This window comes from Arabidopsis lyrata (genome assembly GCF_000004255.2).
Source record: "Arabidopsis lyrata subsp. lyrata unplaced genomic scaffold ARALYscaffold_5, whole genome shotgun sequence".
NCBI lineage: Eukaryota > Viridiplantae > Streptophyta > Magnoliopsida > Brassicales > Brassicaceae > Arabidopsis > Arabidopsis lyrata.
Window position 1 is genome coordinate 17,828,019 of NW_003302551.1, and position 18,074 is coordinate 17,846,092.

Genomic DNA, 18,074 nt, shown 5'->3' on the forward strand with positions numbered 1-18,074 from the left:
TTTTTTCTTTAACATGTATTTTTTTGTGAAATGACATAGCTAAAATGTTTTGTAAGCTTATAAAGTAAATTTAAACAAAAAAGTCACAAATGTTGGTTTATCTAAAACAAGTTATATATATTATATGTATTTATTTATTAAATAAATTTTATAGTTTTAGCATCTTTAAAACGAAAACAACTTAATATTATTATAATAAACTAAAAGTAAACTTATTTTTATTGATAATAAACTAAAAAGAAATTTTCTTTTTATTAAATATTGTGTTTTTTAAAAAAAATTAAAAATTTGTTTGTTAACAAGAGGAGTCAAGAATTAGTTGTAAATATAATTTAAATCATAAAAATATCATTAAAATAAAGGCATGTTCATTTTAGTTAGGCATGTCAATCGGGCTAGCCTGGCCCGGCCCGGCCCGGCCCGAATCCCGCAAAACCCGTACATATTTGAGTCCGGTCCGGCCCGGTCCGTAAAAATTTCGAGCCTATATTTTAAAGTCCGGCCCGGCCCTAACATGGCTACATGGCTTTTCCGGGCTTTTTTGGGCTTTTCTTCCGACAACAAAAAAACAAACTTATAATTTCTAATATCTCTTAAAAAAAAATCTATATATGAAACGAGTCAATCAAAATTTAAATAATCACTAACGCTAATTTAGTTTTTTAAAAAGTGAGTTAAAATCAAATAAATAATCCAAATGAATTGTTTAAACTTATATACTAGATAAAATATAAAATCAAAATAATTCAAATTAGGTAGTAAAAGCTAATATTTGCTTATTCGATTTATAGTAATACACAACAAAAAAACTAAGTTTAGGGTTTTCAACTCTATCAAAATTTTTTTTACAACAAATCTTACAATTAAACGAAAATATTAACAAAAAAAGGTTAAAATATTTTTTAAAGGGCTTTTCGGGCAAGCCCGAGCTCTGCCGGGCTAAGCCCAAAAAATCCTTTAGCCCGAAAGACCTGATTTTTTCTGGACATTTTGAAGTCCGAGCCCGCTGTTTTTCAGGGCTGGGCCGGGCTAGCCCGCGGGCTTTGGCCCTAATTGATATGACTAATTTTAGTTAATTTGATACTATATGCATTCAACATTCATGTGCAAATGTATATATATATATATATATATATATATATATATATATAAGCTTCATTTAGATGGTCGTCACAACCAAATACAGAATTGAACAACATCGAGATGTATCATCTTTAAACCATGAAAGTGGCCAATTAAATCACAGATGTTCATAATAATAATAAGAGAATCAAACACTTCATCGAGAAGAAATAACTAAGCAAAGAAAGATGAAATAAGACCTCACAAAAAAAACAGACCTGCAAGCATACGAGAAACGAGAAGAAACAATCAAAGCCATTTTCTTTTCCATAAGAATGACGTATAAACAAAAACTTATTAAACTTTTCAATAAAGCATTCTTAAAAGTTTGTTCCAACAACTGCCAATATCACAAAGAAAAGAAGCAATCACAATGCGAGAAAATGTGATGAACATCTCTTAGAAAGAACCATTTGATAACAAAAAGGAATTCAAAACATAACAAAAGGTTGAGCCTAAGGTCAACAATGCCTTCAGATTTCTCTGATCCTCTTTAAGTACGAACACCTCGGTTAAGACTCACCATACGGCTTGAGCCATCCATCTGCATACCTCTGTTGCCTGAACCAACTCTTCCTGCATACCCTCCTCCTCGGTTCTGCCCTAACCACTGACCATTTTGTCCAGATGATCTTCCTCCACCATACCCTGACCTGTTACCCTGTCTTCCTTGTCCGTAATTCGTCTTGTCTTGCCAATATCCACCACCACCTGATGCTGCTCCTGCATAGTCTTGATTGTTGTCCCTTCTCCTTGAGCTCAGATCCAGACCACCTCCACCGGTTCTAGATTCCATTGCCCTTTCATTGCTTTCTGCCAAAATAGAGAGTTTCTCGGTTAACTGGAAAGCCAATGATTGTAGTCTGCTGTGTTGCACTTCATGGAAGACGATGCATTGAGTTGGCTGGTCCCAGCTTGCATGAAGCTCCTCATTAATCATCATCTTGCTCACAATGCTGTGGACCTGCGGCTCAGAGACGTCAAACATTTTGGCCAGCTGATCAAGACTTAAGGACTCATAGGAGCTTGAGTATGTGAATAGGTAAGTCCTTAGTGCCTCTTCTTTGATCCTATCCTTCACCATATCGAGGATGCTGTCACGGTTCTTGAGCAGCCTCCAGACCTCAAGAGAGTTCAAAACTTCAAACGCCTTCTGGAAATCCCCTTTGGTCAGGGCTCTGGTGGCTGCCATGACGTGGTCACGTACATTCTCAGGCGGCGCGGTGAATGCTTGCCTTTCACTGATCTCGAGCAGGCGGCGGAAATTCTTGCTAATCACTCTGCGTTTGGCATCGTGCGAGTTTGCAGCCATGTTTGGGACTTCAAGTAGCATGGCACAGATGAGATGAACTGCCTCCAGGAGCTCGAGGTTTAAGTGCATGTGGTACGGCATTTGTCTTCTCCTCTCCATCCTTTCCTGGTAAACCAAGAAGTAAACCAAGAAAATTTTATACCACATACGAAAAACTTGACCATAAGCATCCATGTTGAAACAGAGAAAATTTATTGTGTGAAATGGAAACAAAATTAAAAACTTCAAAATGCAACAGTGTTTGTAATCATGTTTCAGTCAGAACTATATGGTCAAACAATTTATTTTCACATCCTGTTTGTATTAAAAGATCTAAAAACAGAAAATAAGTAGTTACCTGCTCTGGGGTCTTCTCATGGTATCGGCTTTGCGAAACACCTTGGGCAAGCAACTCCCTCACCCTTTGACCAGAATACAGCTCGGAAAGGCAGCTATGGGACTCAGTGATCATTCCAACCCGGAAGGCGCAAAGACCAAGCTGTGCCATGGTCCTGTTAAAGAGAATCTGTGTTGAGATGTCCATGTGCTGGATGTTGTCTTGCAGATGACTCATCAGCAACAGGTCTCTAGCAGTCCCAAAGTTGTCCATTAAAGCATGGTGATTGATATCACATAGCATCGCACGAGCTTTGGTTCGCTCATCTCCATCTCTGTAGATAAGGGACACAAGAATATCCATCATTGCTCGGCTGCTCTCTGGGAAGGTAGGCTTTCGGGGAACAACCTCCGGAACAACAATGAATGATGTAGGAGGTCCACTCTCCTCTTTGGCCTCCTCAGTTTCTTCTTCTTCTTCTTCTTCTTCCACCAACTCAGCCAATTTCCTCATAGCATCATAAACTTCCTGGGGCTTGTAATATATTGCCTCAACTCGTCTTAAGGCTACCTTTGCAGCAGCTTTAAAATCACCCATCCGCTCGAAGTAGTCCTGGATGTTCTGAGCAAGGGCCAAGAACATGGGCTCATCCCTCAGTCTCTCAACATACTCACGGGTGTGAGGATCAATGCATTGCAAACTCTTGAAAAACTCAGTGTCAATCCTCTCCAAGAATGCAACCAAATTTCCCCAGACCCGAATTTTGCCATCATAATCTGCTGGCTTTGAAGTTTCATTCTCATCAGGTTCAACTGTGTCATCCACAACAATGTTATTGTACTTGACGAGAATGTCCAGTATGGTGAGCATGTTAAGCACGCATTTCTTCCAGACATTGATAGGCATGTGCCCGCTGAGACCTGGATTCACATCAAACTGAGCTGAAATAACGCTAAACAAGATTTCAAGCTTCTGCGCAGGAGTCTTGGCAATCTTTGTCAAGTGCGTAAGCTGATCAACTAGCTCAAATCGAGCAGTGCCCTTTTTCCCACGAGAAGCCACAATTTCCTTGAACTTCTTGTTGACCCAGTCCCAGGTGATCTCTTTAGGATCTTTATTAATCAGCTTCTCCATAAGCTTATCTTTTTTGCTCAGCATCTTCTCCCAAGAGAGATTATCAGTAGGTTCCTCCACATCATCTTCAGACTCAGGCTCTACGTTAAGTCCGTCCACGGATTCTTCATCATCGACATCACTTTCATCGTCGTCATCTTCAGGTTGTTTCTCTTCCTCAACTTCTGGAGACTCACGATATTTGTTGATATCATCTTCGTAGAGCTTATTGTTCTTCTTCAGTTTCTGTTTCATAGAGTTCAAAGCCTTGGAGTTACTAGTGCTCATCTTCTTCTTGGCTTCCTTATTTGCAAGGGCATCATTCAAGAAATCCTCCAACATAACAAGAGTCTTGATATACAAGGTAGGAGGCTTGACAGCCTCAGTAATCCTCATAACCTTCTCAAGCTGTTTGTTAACCTTATCAAAGTTTTCTTGAAGGCTAACCCAATCATTGATCTTCATAGCATTCTTCATCTGCTCAACAGTGTGGGTCATCTCCTCAAAACGTTTATCTTTAGCAGGCTTAACCACACGTTTGGTATCGATATCCAACTCATCCTCACTACCACTTTGAAGGTAACGGTTAGTGACGTCGTCATTTTGAACCTCATTAACCTCTTCTTCATAATCACTCTCATCTTCACTTTCACTTCCACCCTATCAACATAACAAGAATCAATCTCATTCAGAGAACGAAGCAAGTAAAGAGAGTTTTATAAAAGACATGTGAGGTCTAACGAAGGAAACCTGGGCGAAAAAACGAGACGTCATCTTCTTTAGCTGGAAAGGTAAGCAACAAGAACACCTGATACACCAAAAAGTAACCAATCTGAATAGTGAAGCAGAGCAAAGATACATCGAGATTATATATATATAAGTGTAGAGGTACTCAAACAAATCAAATCCATTCCAACAACTTGCAATCTTAAGGTAAGAATCTGTCTAAAATCAGATTTTAACGATTCAATAGTGTCACAGATGCAGACGCGAATCACGATACACCAAACTCGAATCCAAAATGGTGTTGAGAAAGATGAGCAACAAAGAAATTACCTGAATTGAGACGCTTGAAGAAGATGCTTGAAGAAGATAACGAATCTACACAAAATGTTGTGGAGAAGAAAGTGTGTAGCCGTCCAAGGTTGCAGATCGAGATAAAAATATAGAATTAGGGTTTCGTGATTTACTCACTAAACCGGATTCGATTTTATTCTATTTCCATACCGAAACTGAAAACCGAGGTAATTCAATTTAAACGCTCTCGATCGGTTTTTTTTTTTTATTTACAAACCAATTTGGTCGAACCAGGACTAATTGAAATTAATTGAGAAATTAACCGGTCCGTATTCCTTTTCAAGACTTTGTCCGCCTGGTGGTCGTCTTATTTGAGGTAGTCATAAACTATTAGATATAACTACTATACAAGATTCTTTTTACATGGTTCTTTCAGAAATCATACAAATGGAATCAGCAAACACCAATAGAACTCGACCGGAAAACCGAATCTCTCGAGCATTCAGAAAGATCGTCAATGGTTCGAAAGACTTCACATCATTGAATGTGTTTCTTCACCACAACATTGGTTTCATATCTTTCTATATCTCTCAGGCTGTCTTTACACCAGTCGAAGTATCTTTACCCCTCCTGCGCCATAAGTTAACAAGAACTGAATCAATCATGATCTGCACATTCCACAAGTATATGTCAATAATCAAGAAAAAAGATATGCACACAAGTTTATTATAATATATAACTTGTAACCTGGTTTAGGTGTGCAGCTACACATGGAAGAACCAAAAGCCCTGTCTCACCAAATGCACCTCCTAATTGCTCTACTACCGCCACCATTACAGGTAATGTTTTCTATGCCACAAGAAAAGAACTTCCAAATTAAGAGATCAAATCGGTTCTAAAGGCAAACTCTATTATTACCTGGCTCGAAACGAGCAAGACTGCAGTGGTGTTTTCCTTGGAGTTCTTACTACCACCTGAAACACCCGAGAGGATGCGGATTGAAACAGCATTGAATGCTAGTAGAGAAAGATGCAGCAATCTGTAAAATAACGTAAGAATCTTTTGTTAATACTCCGCATTTCTAGCACACGAGCCAAATATTTCCATGTACTTCTTCACTTGGTATCTTTTCTAAATGTTAAAGAAGAATGCATACATTCCAATGCCAACGGCAGCAAGAAACACCTTAGGCTTAACGGATAGTAGCAGTGATCTTGACCTGCTCACTTGGATCCATGGCACCTAGAATATTATCATGAAATCAACATACTACTACGTTCCCAAAAAAACCAGGTAAATGCAATAACAAAGTCAGACCAGTTGAAGTAGCCAGGGAGGCAGAGGTTAAACTATAATGCAATGGTTATGCCAAAAGAAAAAGAAAAAAAGTATAAGTCTATCTATCTCCTAAAGTCATAACCATGACTGCAAATATGGTTTCTGCAATTTAGTAAAAGCTTTGGATTGGCACATCAATGCCACGGAATGTTGTACCCCCTACGCTATCATACAGGAAAGGAGAAAGTTTTTTCAAGTATAGTCAACTAAAATGCCAGGATAAATATTCCTGCAACAAAGCAAAACTCCACGGGGGACTAACATTGCATATCTTACCAAACTGAGGCAGATTGCGTTGATTTTCGAAAAGAGTTTACGGTTATTGTCAACAAAGTTTGCGAAACCTGTATCACACATTCCAACAAGAGTTTCAAGTTCAACATGGTCAGAAAGTAGGCAACAATGAGCATACATATTTACTTCAGAACCATTTTGATCTATTGTCACGATAAAGTGGCTGCTAACTATTTTAAATGGTATATATTCAATTACTTTCACCAGAAAGGTAAAATATAACAAATGGCGCCCACCTTTGAATGATTCTCGAATAACCTATAACAGAAGAAACCCAAGTATGTCAAAGCTCGATTTTAATAACATGCGCAAAATGGTAAAGTGATAGAACTTCATGCTGCAATGACTGTTTGTGGAAGGTTCATATAAACATCAGGGAAAGTAACCAGTTACATTCAAGATGCTCTTAAGAAAAAATGAAGCAAACAAATAATAGAGAGTAAGCTCTCTTCTCTTTTCATATGAGCAACACAACAAACCGTATTATACTTTCCAATAAAGCATTCATATAGCTTCTGGCAACAACCGCCTCTGAAAATTTAGCTTTCACAATTGTACTGTATAGCAGAATTTGATATTGATTCATCATTGCAAGAACAAAAGGTAGGACAAACAGAAAGATTGTCTCACCTTGCCAATGATTAAAGGAATTAACAAAGTAACTATAAGACTTCTGAATAGTTGGTCAGTAGGAAACGAAACCCCTACTCCCCCAGCTATGTATCTTGATACCCAAAATGGAATCTGATAAGAGGTCAAACCATGTAAACTTCAGTGGCAGAAGACGGAATACTCATTCCTAACAGAAGACTTTGAATCCTATTCATAGATACAGAGTTTCCCAAGTAGAGATTTTGAATCCTACTCATAATACAAGATCATATGCTATTTTGAAATCAAATTGCAAAGCAAAAGCAATACTGAAAAATAGACCAAGCAACCATCTCACTAGAAATATCCCTGATCAACTTGTAGTCTCAAAAGAGGAACAAAAATCTTCAACTCGATCGGCTTACAGTTAAAATTCCTAATAAGTTAGACGCCACTGTCACAGCAAGAGCAAGAGCAGCATTGCCACCAGCAAGCTGAATTGGCAATTTGATAAGTCAGTGGAACGCAAATAAAACAGTTCTGCACAAAATATTGATTAGACTTATATCAAATTGAGTACGTGAGTAAGGGCAACACCACTTGATAAGGTGGTTGGCATACAGCAAAATATACCCAGCCCTGTACATAGCAAAAGGACATAAATAAGTTTTAGACTCCTCAATCACTAATTCACTACTGAGCTGGAAACTGAAGAATAAGGTATTCAAAGTTAAAGACTATATAAAGCACTAACTAATCAAGCTACTTCCATATTATGCATTTTATGCAGTCACTCTTAAATCGAAATTGAATAAATGTAAAGAACCCATCAAGATTCAAAGACAACATCAAAGTGGAACTGTTGAATACAAGATCACAAAGGCAATCAGATTTAGCTCTTCGGTCAACTACTTGATCACGCAGAAGTTGATCAATTAGTTGTAAAATAACTATATATCTAAACCTGGTGGATCAAACGAGAGACAATGTAACTAAAACTATAGATGTACTGCAAATCAAAGCAAGCCGATACAATATAAGCAGTAACAAGTTCAGATAGGGACAGGGTAACCTGTAACAAGTTCGCGAGGTTGGAGTTGGACCAGCATAATTAGCCTTGAGAAGGATGGAGTGAGCAACAAAATAGAGATCTGAAAGAAAAAGAGAAATAGTTTGGGTTTAAGTATGCAGTATAATAACTAACAGAAGTTATAAAAAAGAAAAGCATTACCAAGAAGGTCGTTATTACACAAAAGCATGACTGAACGAAAGAACATTGGGGCAGAAGGTTTCTATTCATTACATTTTCTTATTTTCAGAATTTAGCAGAAGAGATCTAAACTAGATAGAAGAGGAACCATTCACAGAACATATGAAAGCTAAAGATGAGTCAAGATCATACTAGCCCGAAGACTCCAAGAGGCCATCCTTTAACAGCAGCACCAATCGCTTCAGTACGTAAAGTCAACCCTGCTCCACAATACATAGAAAGAGTACACAATGGATAAGCTATTCAACAGAAACAAAGTGATTGCTCCCATCACCCTTTTAACAGAAAAAGAAGAAGAAGAAAACAATTGTACACCTATGCCATAGCATGATAGAATCACCTGATATAATAAATATCCCACATGTGCTGATCTTAGTGAAGGAGTATTTGTCAGCAAGACAGCCTAGAGTTGGATTTGCAAAGCCCAAAGCCACTCCACTAACAAGAGCTGCAAACAAATAACCAACAAAGCACAATTGAAATGTCAAAAAGTGAGGATTAGCCCAGTGGTTATGTAAATAGAGTGGGAAAACGAGGATTAGCCCAGTGGTTATGTAAATAGAGTGGAAAAATGGAGAAAATGGCAAGAGGAATGTGTAATGTTACCTAGAGGCAAGAAATTATCTGAAACAAAACTCATAAATTCCTTGCCAAAATGAAATCTTTGAGCTGAAGCTGAAATGGCTCCGTCACCACCAAGCTGTGAACAAAAACAAAAATCTCCAACGAGTCAAATAAAGTTTGATCATTTACATAAATCCAATTCATTCTCCACACGCAAACTTGGAATAGTGACAGATACAGAGACCTTGTCGGAAGATTGGCATGCTCTAATGGATCTGGGAATCCATCGTCTGCCACAGGGCTCAAGATAGCGGCGGAAGACGACGGAGCGGCTCACCGGAGATGGTGGTTGACTTAGACGTAAAAAGGGGTTTTGGGTTGAAGCCAGGATACTAGCTATCGCCATGAGATTGAGAGTAGACAGAATTAGAATCGAAAGTGAGCAGACAAATGAGTTTGGCTGCTATTAGTTCTGCATTACTCAGTTTTAAACAAGTCCGGCTACTACTGGCTAGTGGCTACTGTTATGGTAACCGAGGAATCTGGCTGAATCCGGCTGAATTGTTGAATCTGGCTAAATTTTTAGTGATTTTTAGCTGAATTTGGCTGAATTTTTACATTTTTAAATGGTAACCGCTGATTCTAGCTGAATTTTTTTGTGCTTTTCAGCAGAATCTGTCAAAATAATTAAGACTTTATCGTCAAATAATTATGAATATTAATAGAATAACTAAAGAAAAATATCTAAATAAAATAGATAAAATTATCTAATAGTCTAATTAACTCTTATACCAATAAATAAATACTAGAATTAATATCTTTTTAGCAAAATTGAGTTGTTCTTCCAGATCTAATTTTTGAACTATTAAAAAGATATAATTAATTAATAGAAAGCTTTGTCAAAGTTTTATTGAAAAATTAATTTAAAAATAAACATGATAATATAGTATAGATTATCTTATTGATTTTTCATTGTTCTCTAGCAGTTTAAATCCTTAATATGATTAGGAATTTAGGATGATTAACAATTTTTTTTTTAATTTGATATTTTAAATATTATTTTAGCATAAGTATGAGTTATTTTTGCAAAAATTTGGAAAATTATATTTAAGTATCTAAAATTTATTAAAATTATCTATAGATATCTGAACATAAATATGTCTCTTGTCTATTCTGGTAATGATTTATGTGTATGAATTATTCATATATCGTATTTGTATGATCTAACTTATTTTAAAATATAAATTTGATGTGTAATTTTTAATAGCCATAAATATTTTAATTCGAGTTGTGAATCGCTACAATCCAAATTTTTATCTGAAATGAACATACTATGTATCTGTTGATGTTGGAAAAACTGTTGAATCTGGCTGAATTCAGCTGAATTTAGTTTTATGCAAATGGTAACTGCGGAATTACTGAATTTGGTTGAATCTGGTTGAATATTTTTTTCTTGTTACCATTTACACTCTTTATTTATTCATTAACTCAAAAATATAAATTCATTTTCAATTTGAACCAATCACAATGAGTTTGTCTTTCAGCCTCAAACATTGGTTGAAACCCCCCCTTTCTAAAAATTCCCGCCTAACCCGATTATTCCACGCTTAATCGCTAGACCCACCCTATCTGCCTCGATAAATGACTAATCTCCTAAAAAAATCAATTACCCGATTACTCTCCGCCTAATCCGATTACTTTCCGTCTAATCTGATTACTCCCCGCCTAATTTTACATATCCCAATTTATTTTTGTTATGCAATCATTTAAATTGGAAGTTTGTGATGTTTTACCATAACTTATGTTCAAATTTTAATAAAAATCAGGAAAAATTTATCTTTAAAATACAGTTTTATGTGTTTATTGCAATTTTGGAAACAATATTGAATTAATATGTTTTTAAAAATATTAAAATAACCCTAAAACTAATCTCTGATTTTCCGATTAATCGCTAGGCCCATACCGAGCGCCAGACTAGCGCCTAGCGATTTTCAAACAAGGGTTGAAACCAAACCAATATTGGACTTTGTTCAGACTTGGGATCAAACATTGGGCCAAATCAGAGGGCACAAGATTAAACATAACATTGGGTATAAGGTTAAACATAAAAGCTAAAGGAGAGACAACCCAAATTATTTCAAATGTACTCCATTTAACTGAATCACCATTATTTATATACAGTATTGTATCACAAACATTCATATTCCCTTTCTTAGAAGCATAGACTCTCACATGACATTGATGTGCACAGCAATCATTCACCGTTTTCAATAAATGCAGAACATGTCCAATATAGTAACGCGCTCTTTCGTCCATGTCGGTTTAAAGGACAAGCCACTAAAACCATCGATTCAGATTTTAAAATTTGAAAGCTTTTTTAAATGAAAATTTGTTAAGTTTTTTTTACTATAAATACTTTTTGTAAGGTCTTTATAAAAAAATTGTGGGCTATATACGATCTAGTTATTATCTTTAAGTATAATTATAAATAACATCACAATACATAAACTAATACGACATATCAAAACTCTACTTTAAAATATAAAATATACAAAAAACTCTATATAAGATAAAGTTTAATATGTGTTGTAGCACGGATCATGATCTAGTCAACTATATAATTTGTATTGTCCATAAATGTTTTAAGGAATCATGCCCACAAGGGTCGGTGGTTCTCTTGAATGAATAATCCTGATTTTGTAATAAGAAAAACTTTTTTGGTATTAAAAAACTATATTAATAATAAATTGAAAATTCTCAAGTTACGTAGAGAAACAGAAAATAAATAATGCAATTAGAACTAGGATTTACAAGCCAGGGCTTTGCTGAAGAAAAATATATAATTTGTGCTAATCACACCATCGAAAATATTTTGAGCAGTAGGAATTAAACTCAATGCATCAAGTAAAGATTGCTTAAACCCCAAGGTTGTGACTTATGAGTTTAGCAAAAAGTCGTAAAATCTAAATCGAATCTGATTACGACAAGGCACCTAATACTTTTTAGATCGGAAAAAAAAAAACTATTATTTTAATCACAACAGCTTCTTACCCAATAACAAACTGCCACGTATGATTTCGCTTGTTCGATAAACTATCTCTCTGCTCCATATAACTGAATCAAAGACTTTTTACGAGAAAGGAAGAAAGATCAAAACTCTTTCTTTTTGTTCTGTTTCCAGAAAATCAAATCTAAGAAATGGGTAACGCGCTTAGGTTACTCCGGAAATGCTTGAATCCCACGGCGGACGATAAGCCTCACGGCGTCTCCGCCTCTTCCGCCGGCGTCTCAGCTCTTTCTCGTGATCTCTTAAACTTTGAGACCACTTCTCAGGTCTCTCTTCATTGCTTTCTTCTCACTTTTCTGATTTTTCTTGGATTTGTTCTTTAGTTCTGTTTTGAAACTCACTTTCTAAGTGAATTGTCTAAATTATATTTGTGTCTATAAAGCAGAGTACCAATTGTCAGAGATCATTCACAATTTAGAATGATTATGATCTAAATTCAAATTCATTTTATTTCAGGTTCCTGAAAAGCTTGGGAGTTACGTTGTGTCTTCCCAAAAGGCTCAAGCAAACTGGTAAAGAAACAAAACACAGATCATGCTAATATTGTCTATAAAGATTTGAAAATTTTCATATTTTAATGTCTTTTTCTTCCAAAACATGTTTTGAAGGTATAGAAAAATACTTGAGGCATGGAAGCAAGCTAAGCCTCGGCCTAAAACTCCTGAGGAAGCCTCTAGGCTTGTTGTCGCGACTCTAAAGAACCATCTAAAAGCAGATGTTGAGGTATTAATCATGATGTTTCTTCAAGTTGCAAAAATGTTAAGGAGTTTTGGAGGATGCATTATTGATATGGTTGATTTGTTAATGGCATTGACAGGGACTTTTGTCTTTCTATGGACTGCCTTCACCTCACAATCTCGTTGAGGTCCCTACGGAATCTCCTGTGTCTTTACCTAAAGGAGTTCGGTTTGAGCTTAAAACGCTTCCGGTTAGAAAACTTATGAATCTTTAAAAGGTTTGGGAGCTAGTATGATGACTATGTTGTTGCTGATCAAGAAATTTTCTAATTGAAATAAGGTGGATACAAAATCTGTAGCAGATGGAGATACCGTTACTGTATATGTTAGTAGCAAAGACCCGCTTGTGTCATCTTCTCTTCCTAAGGAAGTGAGTCTTGCAGCGGTTAAAAGAGCCAAAGCGCGTGAGAAGAAGAATTATACTGAAGCAGATGCACTTCACAAGACTATCATAGCTTCTGGTTACAGGTTTGTGTTTTTTGATATACTTACTAACACAAGAAGATGATAGTGTCAAATCAAAATTGAGCTATGAAATTCATGACTATTCCAAACCCTTTTATGTTATACTTAGGATGATAAGTTTTCAGAATGAAGAAGTGCTTGCTAAAAAGTTCAGAATTAGACTAAGGTAAAAACATTCTTCCACTCAAATAAGCTCTTTCAAATTAAAAGATATATGGAGTTTTAAGAACGAATTGGGAATGAAAACGAAACAGCGGAATAGATTCACCGGAGAGCAAAATGCCGTATGGAAAAGAGGCGCACGATGAGCTACTCAAGATGGTTGAAGGGAAATGCTTGAAGGTGTTAGTATATACAGAGGATCGTTATGGAAGATGTGTAGGAGATATATACTGCAATGGAAAATTTGTACAAGAAGTAATGCTAAAGAAAGGTCTTGCTTGGCATTATGTAGCCTACGACAAGCGTGCAGAGCTCGCAAAGGCAAGATTTTATAAACCTTTGTGCATCTCATTTACAAGTTTCTTGGATTAGGCTTTCTGAAGTTTAACGGGTTAAAAAAAAAAAAAAAAAAAAGTTTAACGGGTTTTTTTGGTGTTTGAGTTCAGTGGGAAAATGAGGCTAGGCAAAAGCGTATTGGCTTGTGGGTATCTTCTAATCCAGAGAAGCCATGGGAGTGGAGAAAGAACAAACGTGAAGGCACTTAATTATAACAAAACCAAAAAAAAAAAAAAAATACAATACTATTCGATTATGATTATTGTGAATTGTGAACCTGTGATCTGTTGTTGTAATTGTAAGAGAACTATGTAAATGTTTTATGTATTGATAAGTATTTTTTTGGCAATAGAGAATTTCTCTTTGAACCTTGAGACAGAAGTTAGCTTAATTGTTTTGTGTGCGGGAAATCGTAGTACCATCCTTCTCCCATGTATATAGTTACCTAAAAGATGTATAAAGTAGTAATCAAAACATTATAAGTTCATGAGTTTTAGAAGGATTCAAATGACAAAAACAGAGAATAAATAACTGAAAGTAGCTAAACAATGACAATTCTTCCGGTATAACATTTTTGTAACTAAAGAATTTACCTTCAAGTGACAGCTAAACTTTTTTCTAGCTTGATCCCCTTACCAATATCGAGCACATAAGCAAGGAGATAATATATGAACCTATATATTAAACTCAACCAAATAGAACCCAACTGGGTTCTGTTTCCCTCAGTGCCAGGCAAATTCCTCTGTTTCGCTTCATCATCTCAATATATATCCCTCCATTACACATGCATGCAAATATTATATAATACCAATGAATCAAAGATTAATCGACCATGATTAATTTAATAATGCCTTTCTCTGAGCTTGTAAGCAAAATAAATTTATATTTGTAATGACACAGGCTGTAATGTATGTCTGTCCCCATATTAATATCAATGAGCTGTGTTATATAAGCTTATGCGCATGCTAATCATTTGAAGACATTTGTTCAAAAGAAAATATCCTAATATCAAAAACATTGTCAAGACTAGCTAATCTTCAGGGTTAGGATTTGCTCTGCTCTTCCGCTTCTTGTGAAGAGGTTTGGTCCGACGTTTCTTCTGCTTATTGGAAACACTTAGTGATGACCTTTTCCTAGAAGCAGAACACGTTGGAGAAGTGGTAGCAACTTGTGAGCTTTGATTATCGAGAGGGCTCCCTCCAATTGATAGGCTGGTCCAAAGCCAAACTGAACTTGCAGTACGAAGTAGCACTCCTGATGTGTTTCGAGGGTGCGCTAAGAGAATATTGTTCTCTTTCTTGCTCAAATCGACAAGAGCTGAGACGAAGTCAGCGTCTTGTGAGATGTCTTTTGAGATTACCATCAAATTTGTTGGTTCCTCTCGATGGTTTATTCCCCACATATAAACGTCCTTAAACATCGTATTAACCTTTTCTTGACTAGTACCTGAAATATATCAACAGAGGAGATCAAATGCGCACAACATTAACAAGAAAAAGAGGAAGAGAGTGTGGGAGTTTTAGTTAACTAACCTGGGTTTATAAGCTTAATGTTGACGAAGTCAAAGTCTTCTTTGGTTTGGTTCGCAACAGAATAAGCAACGATCGACACCTTACCATTGTAACCCATATTTTTGAGAGCTACTTTGATATTATCATAGATCAAAGCAGGAGTGAGATCATCAGGGATTGGGCAATCATCCAGGTCCCAGAAGACGCCTGTCTCAGGCGAACAAGTTGGAGAAGGGATAGCAACTTTTGAGCTTCCACTTTGGTTATCGATAGGGCTCCCTCCAGTTGATAGACTAGTCCAAAGCCAAACTAGACTTGCAGTTTCAAGTAGCCTTCCTGATGCGTTTCGAGGTTGCGCTAAGAGAATGTTGTTTTCTGTCTTTCTTAAATAGACAAGACTCGAGACGAAGGAATCGCTATTCGAGATGTCTTTTGTTATTACCATCAAATTTGTTGGTTCATCAGGATGGTATACTCCCCAATTATAAATTGCCATGGTAAACATAATCTTTTTAAAACCGTCTGAAAATATTGTAAGTACAAATATATTAACGGAGATATAGTAGAACAATATAGCAATAAGTAAAAGAGAGAGAGAATTAATTAACCTGCGGTATTAAGCTGGATGTTGGCAGATTCAAACTCTTCTTTGCTCTGATTCGCACTAGAATAAGCAAAAATCGAAACCCTACCAGTGTAACCCATATTCTTGAGAGCTAATTTGATATTATCATAGATGGAAGCAGGACTAAGATCATCAGGGATTGGGCATTCATCTAGGTCCCAGAAGACGCCTGTCTCAGCCTCTGCGAGGACAAAATAATACAAATTGATTTACTATATATGACAGATTAAAAAAAAGGAGGAAGGCATAGAGACACAACTTACCAGAGAATTTGCTGTTCGAGGAAGACATGGTAAAACAAACAAACGAAAACAGTAAATTAGGTTAGATGTGGCTGCTAATAACAAGAGATTCATCTATTTTTATAAGGACTAGAAGTCGGTTTGATTGCTAAACATATCATTGATAAATTCTTACATATTGCTATTTTGTTAAATATGTTTTTTATTGAAGAAAAAAAATGTAGTAATTTCCATTTACTTAAAATTTTGTCATTTTCTAATTAAAGTTAACTGTTTTCACTGAGTTTATGTATTGTAAATAACTGACGTCTATATATACACTTGTGTGCAGGAAGTAATGTTAAAGAAAGGTCTAGCTAGCATGACATTATGTAGCCTACGACAGGGAGTTCGCAAAGGCAAGATTTTATAAACCTTTGTGCATCTCATTTACAAGTTTTTCTTAAATAAGTTTTTATGATGTTTAATGGGTTTTTTGGTGTTTGAGTTCAGTGGGAAAATGAGGCTAGGCAAAAGCGTATTGGCTTGTGGGCATCTTCTAATGCAGAGAAGCCATGGGAGTGGAGAAAGAACAAAGGTGAAGGCAATTAATGATACCTTTTTATGTTTAGTTCGATAACAAAACCAAACAAAAAACAAAATTATTCGATTATGATTATTGTGAATTGAAGAACCTGTGATTTGTTGTTGTAATTGTAAGAGCACTATGTAAATGTTGTATGTATTGATAAGTATTTTTTGGCAATGGAGAATTTCTCTTTGAACCTTGAAACAGAAGTTAGCTTAGTTGTTTTGTTTCTAAATATAAGGTGACAGATTATTTTTGGGGTTTAACAATCTTTGGTTGAGAATAAAAGTCTGAGAAAGTAAAAACCAATCTTGCAATTTCAAATTTGTTTTTAGTTGATATATCGTTTTAAGAAAATGTGAAGAGGTGTTTTTGATAATTCTTCATCATCACGAGGATTATCAAGGGCTCTCAAACAAGAGCCTTTCATAAGCTTTTGCAATCTTCTTCTTCTTCTTGATATTATTCGAAAATGCCGAAGAATAAAAAAACAGAATGGCAAGTAGGAGATCCCGCAATAAGCGTAGTGAGCGATCAATTCTGTAATCCATACCCAATGGATCTTGTGGTGAAGAGAAAAGTTCAGAATTTTTCTAAAGATTATTATGAAGTTTTTGATCCAAGTGGGAACCTGCTCTTACAAATTGATGGACAAGCTTGGGGATTTAACCGTAAAAGAGTTATGCGTGATCCAGCCGGTTTCACAATCCTCTCAATGCGCCAAAAGGTTACAAATATTTCAATCTTTCAACAAACATACCAAAAAAATGACTCTTACTTGAAATTGTGTATGATTGTTTAGGGACTTGCGTTGAAGAACAAGTGGGAAGTGCATGGAGGAGAGAGCAAAGAGAGAGAAGACTTGCTCTTCACGGTACAACAATCTCAAGCGGTTTCATTGAAAACATCCGTGGATGTTTTCTTGCCTGAGAACAACAATGTCAAGAAGAGCAACACTTGTGATTTCCATGCTTCAGGAGGATACTCCAATATCTCATTCAAAGTTTTCAAATCGGATGCTCTCATCGCCGGGGTAGGGGTAAAAGTTAAAAACCCATATTTATTAAATTTAGGCAATTTTTATACATTGGTGAAGGATTGAAATCCTTATATTGCAGGTAACACATAAGTTTACATGGGGAAGTTTCTGCAAAGGGAAATATAATTTTAAGGTGAGAGTGAATCCAGAGGTTGATTATGCTTTTATCATTGCTTTGCTTGTTATGGTCGATGACAACGAGAACTGGTGTTAGTATAATGTCTGTCCTCAATCTCTTTGTTTAGTGGTTCCTTTCACAATTTATTGTTGTATGTATATGTGTTCATTTCTCAAGATATATGTTTGTAAGAATATTTTTTCCATGTAACGTGCAAAATCTTGCTAGTCCAAATGTTTATCTTTCATAAAAACGTGCAATCAGAGA

The 18,074-nt window shown here is 36.0% G+C and overlaps 5 protein-coding genes across 10 annotated transcripts; 2 read left to right on the forward strand and 3 right to left on the reverse strand.

Annotated features, from left to right (window-relative positions):
- Positions 1 to 1,403: 1,403 nt before the first annotated feature.
- On the reverse strand, positions 1,404 to 5,021 carry LOC9314138 (eukaryotic translation initiation factor 3 subunit C). Its single transcript, XM_021026964.1, has 4 exons — positions 4,920 to 5,021; positions 4,614 to 4,671; positions 2,772 to 4,523; positions 1,404 to 2,539 (listed from the first exon to the last, which is right to left on the reverse strand). The coding sequence occupies exons 2-4, from the start codon at positions 4,635 to 4,637 to the stop codon at positions 1,616 to 1,618; spliced, it is 2,700 nt and encodes an 899-aa protein (XP_020882623.1). The 5' UTR covers positions 4,638 to 4,671; positions 4,920 to 5,021; the 3' UTR covers positions 1,404 to 1,615.
- A 189-nt stretch (positions 5,022 to 5,210) lies between these two features.
- On the reverse strand, positions 5,211 to 9,427 carry LOC9314139 (probable sodium/metabolite cotransporter BASS4, chloroplastic). 2 transcript variants are annotated; one of them, XM_021026966.1, is made up of 14 exons: positions 9,182 to 9,427; positions 8,980 to 9,073; positions 8,714 to 8,821; positions 8,506 to 8,573; positions 8,176 to 8,254; positions 7,684 to 7,742; positions 7,529 to 7,597; positions 7,143 to 7,256; positions 6,749 to 6,770; positions 6,495 to 6,562; positions 6,037 to 6,122; positions 5,799 to 5,919; positions 5,628 to 5,729; positions 5,211 to 5,510 (listed from the first exon to the last, which is right to left on the reverse strand). In XM_021026966.1, exons 1-14 carry the CDS (start codon positions 9,341 to 9,343, stop codon positions 5,502 to 5,504), a joined length of 1,161 nt encoding a protein of 386 aa, XP_020882625.1. In that variant the 5' UTR covers positions 9,344 to 9,427; the 3' UTR covers positions 5,211 to 5,501. The 2 variants fall into 2 exon arrangements, with proteins under 2 accessions (XP_020882625.1, XP_020882624.1); XM_021026965.1 differs by having other exon boundaries at positions 5,211 to 5,548; positions 9,182 to 9,426.
- Positions 9,428 to 12,065: 2,638 nt separating this feature from the next.
- Positions 12,066 to 16,688, forward strand: LOC9314140 (staphylococcal-like nuclease CAN1). Of its 2 annotated transcripts, none has more exons than XM_021025233.1 (8): positions 12,066 to 12,270; positions 12,461 to 12,516; positions 12,613 to 12,727; positions 12,822 to 12,932; positions 13,022 to 13,209; positions 13,316 to 13,372; positions 13,461 to 13,689; positions 16,575 to 16,688. In XM_021025233.1, the coding sequence occupies exons 1-8, from the start codon at positions 12,136 to 12,138 to the stop codon at positions 16,671 to 16,673; spliced, it is 990 nt and encodes a 329-aa protein (XP_020880892.1). In that variant the 5' UTR covers positions 12,066 to 12,135; the 3' UTR covers positions 16,674 to 16,688. The 2 variants fall into 2 exon arrangements, with proteins under 2 accessions (XP_020880892.1, XP_020880891.1); XM_021025232.1 differs by lacking the exon at positions 16,575 to 16,688 and adding an exon at positions 13,815 to 14,076 and having other exon boundaries at positions 12,067 to 12,270.
- Positions 14,622 to 16,338, reverse strand: LOC110228319. Its single transcript, XM_021025231.1, has 4 exons — positions 16,104 to 16,338; positions 15,824 to 16,021; positions 15,237 to 15,737; positions 14,622 to 15,150 (listed from the first exon to the last, which is right to left on the reverse strand). Exons 1-4 carry the CDS (start codon positions 16,129 to 16,131, stop codon positions 14,735 to 14,737), a joined length of 1,143 nt encoding a protein of 380 aa, XP_020880890.1. The 5' UTR covers positions 16,132 to 16,338; the 3' UTR covers positions 14,622 to 14,734.
- A 292-nt stretch (positions 16,689 to 16,980) lies between the features above and the next one.
- On the forward strand, positions 16,981 to 18,051 carry LOC9312421 (protein LURP-one-related 14). 4 transcript variants are annotated; one of them, XM_021025236.1, is made up of 3 exons: positions 16,981 to 17,377; positions 17,453 to 17,683; positions 17,769 to 18,037. In XM_021025236.1, exons 1-3 carry the CDS (start codon positions 17,123 to 17,125, stop codon positions 17,901 to 17,903), a joined length of 621 nt encoding a protein of 206 aa, XP_020880895.1. In that variant the 5' UTR covers positions 16,981 to 17,122; the 3' UTR covers positions 17,904 to 18,037. The 4 variants fall into 4 exon arrangements, with proteins under 4 accessions (XP_020880895.1, XP_002876353.1, XP_020880894.1 ...); XM_002876307.2 differs by having other exon boundaries at positions 16,986 to 17,377; positions 17,453 to 17,689; positions 17,781 to 18,051; XM_021025235.1 differs by having other exon boundaries at positions 16,986 to 17,377; positions 17,453 to 17,689.
- The last annotated feature ends 23 nt before the right edge of the window (positions 18,052 to 18,074 follow it).

What these genes read in the sequence shown, in the direction of transcription:
- LOC9314138 (XM_021026964.1), bottom strand. Translation starts at nt 4,637, where the DNA reads ATGACGTCTCGTTTTTTCGCCCAG. An exon ending in CGTCTCGTTTTTTCGCCCAG is followed by an intron (nt 4,524 to 4,613) that starts GTTTCCTTCGTT and finishes TTATGTTGATAG; the next exon opens with GGTGGAAGTGAAAGTGAAGA. An exon ending in ATGAGAAGACCCCAGAGCAG is followed by an intron (nt 2,540 to 2,771) that starts GTAACTACTTAT and finishes TTGGTTTACCAG; the next exon opens with GAAAGGATGGAGAGGAGAAG.
- LOC9314139 (XM_021026965.1), bottom strand. Translation starts at nt 9,343, where the DNA reads ATGGCGATAGCTAGTATCCTGGCTTCAACCCAAAACCCCTTTTTACGT. An exon ending in ACTTATTAGGAATTTTAACT is followed by an intron (nt 7,257 to 7,528) that starts GTAAGCCGATCG and finishes ACCTCTTATCAG; the next exon opens with ATTCCATTTTGGGTATCAAG. An exon ending in ACGCAATCTGCCTCAGTTTG is followed by an intron (nt 6,123 to 6,494) that starts GTAAGATATGCA and finishes ATAATATTCTAG; the next exon opens with GTGCCATGGATCCAAGTGAG.
- LOC9314140 (XM_021025233.1), top strand. Translation starts at nt 12,136, where the DNA reads ATGGGTAACGCGCTTAGGTTACTCCGGAAATGCTTGAATCCCACGGCG. An exon ending in ACTTTGAGACCACTTCTCAG is followed by an intron (nt 12,271 to 12,460) that starts GTCTCTCTTCAT and finishes ATTTTATTTCAG; the next exon opens with GTTCCTGAAAAGCTTGGGAG. An exon ending in ATCTAAAAGCAGATGTTGAG is followed by an intron (nt 12,728 to 12,821) that starts GTATTAATCATG and finishes TGGCATTGACAG; the next exon opens with GGACTTTTGTCTTTCTATGG.
- LOC110228319 (XM_021025231.1), bottom strand. Translation starts at nt 16,131, where the DNA reads ATGTCTTCCTCGAACAGCAAATTCTCTG. An exon ending in CTCGAACAGCAAATTCTCTG is followed by an intron (nt 16,022 to 16,103) that starts GTAAGTTGTGTC and finishes TTGTCCTCGCAG; the next exon opens with AGGCTGAGACAGGCGTCTTC. An exon ending in CATCCAGCTTAATACCGCAG is followed by an intron (nt 15,738 to 15,823) that starts GTTAATTAATTC and finishes CAATATTTTCAG; the next exon opens with ACGGTTTTAAAAAGATTATG.
- LOC9312421 (XM_021025235.1), top strand. Translation starts at nt 17,123, where the DNA reads ATGCCGAAGAATAAAAAAACAGAATGGCAAGTAGGAGATCCCGCAATA. An exon ending in TCCTCTCAATGCGCCAAAAG is followed by an intron (nt 17,378 to 17,452) that starts GTTACAAATATT and finishes ATGATTGTTTAG; the next exon opens with GGACTTGCGTTGAAGAACAA. An exon ending in CTCTCATCGCCGGGGTAGGG is followed by an intron (nt 17,690 to 17,768) that starts GTAAAAGTTAAA and finishes CTTATATTGCAG; the next exon opens with GTAACACATAAGTTTACATG.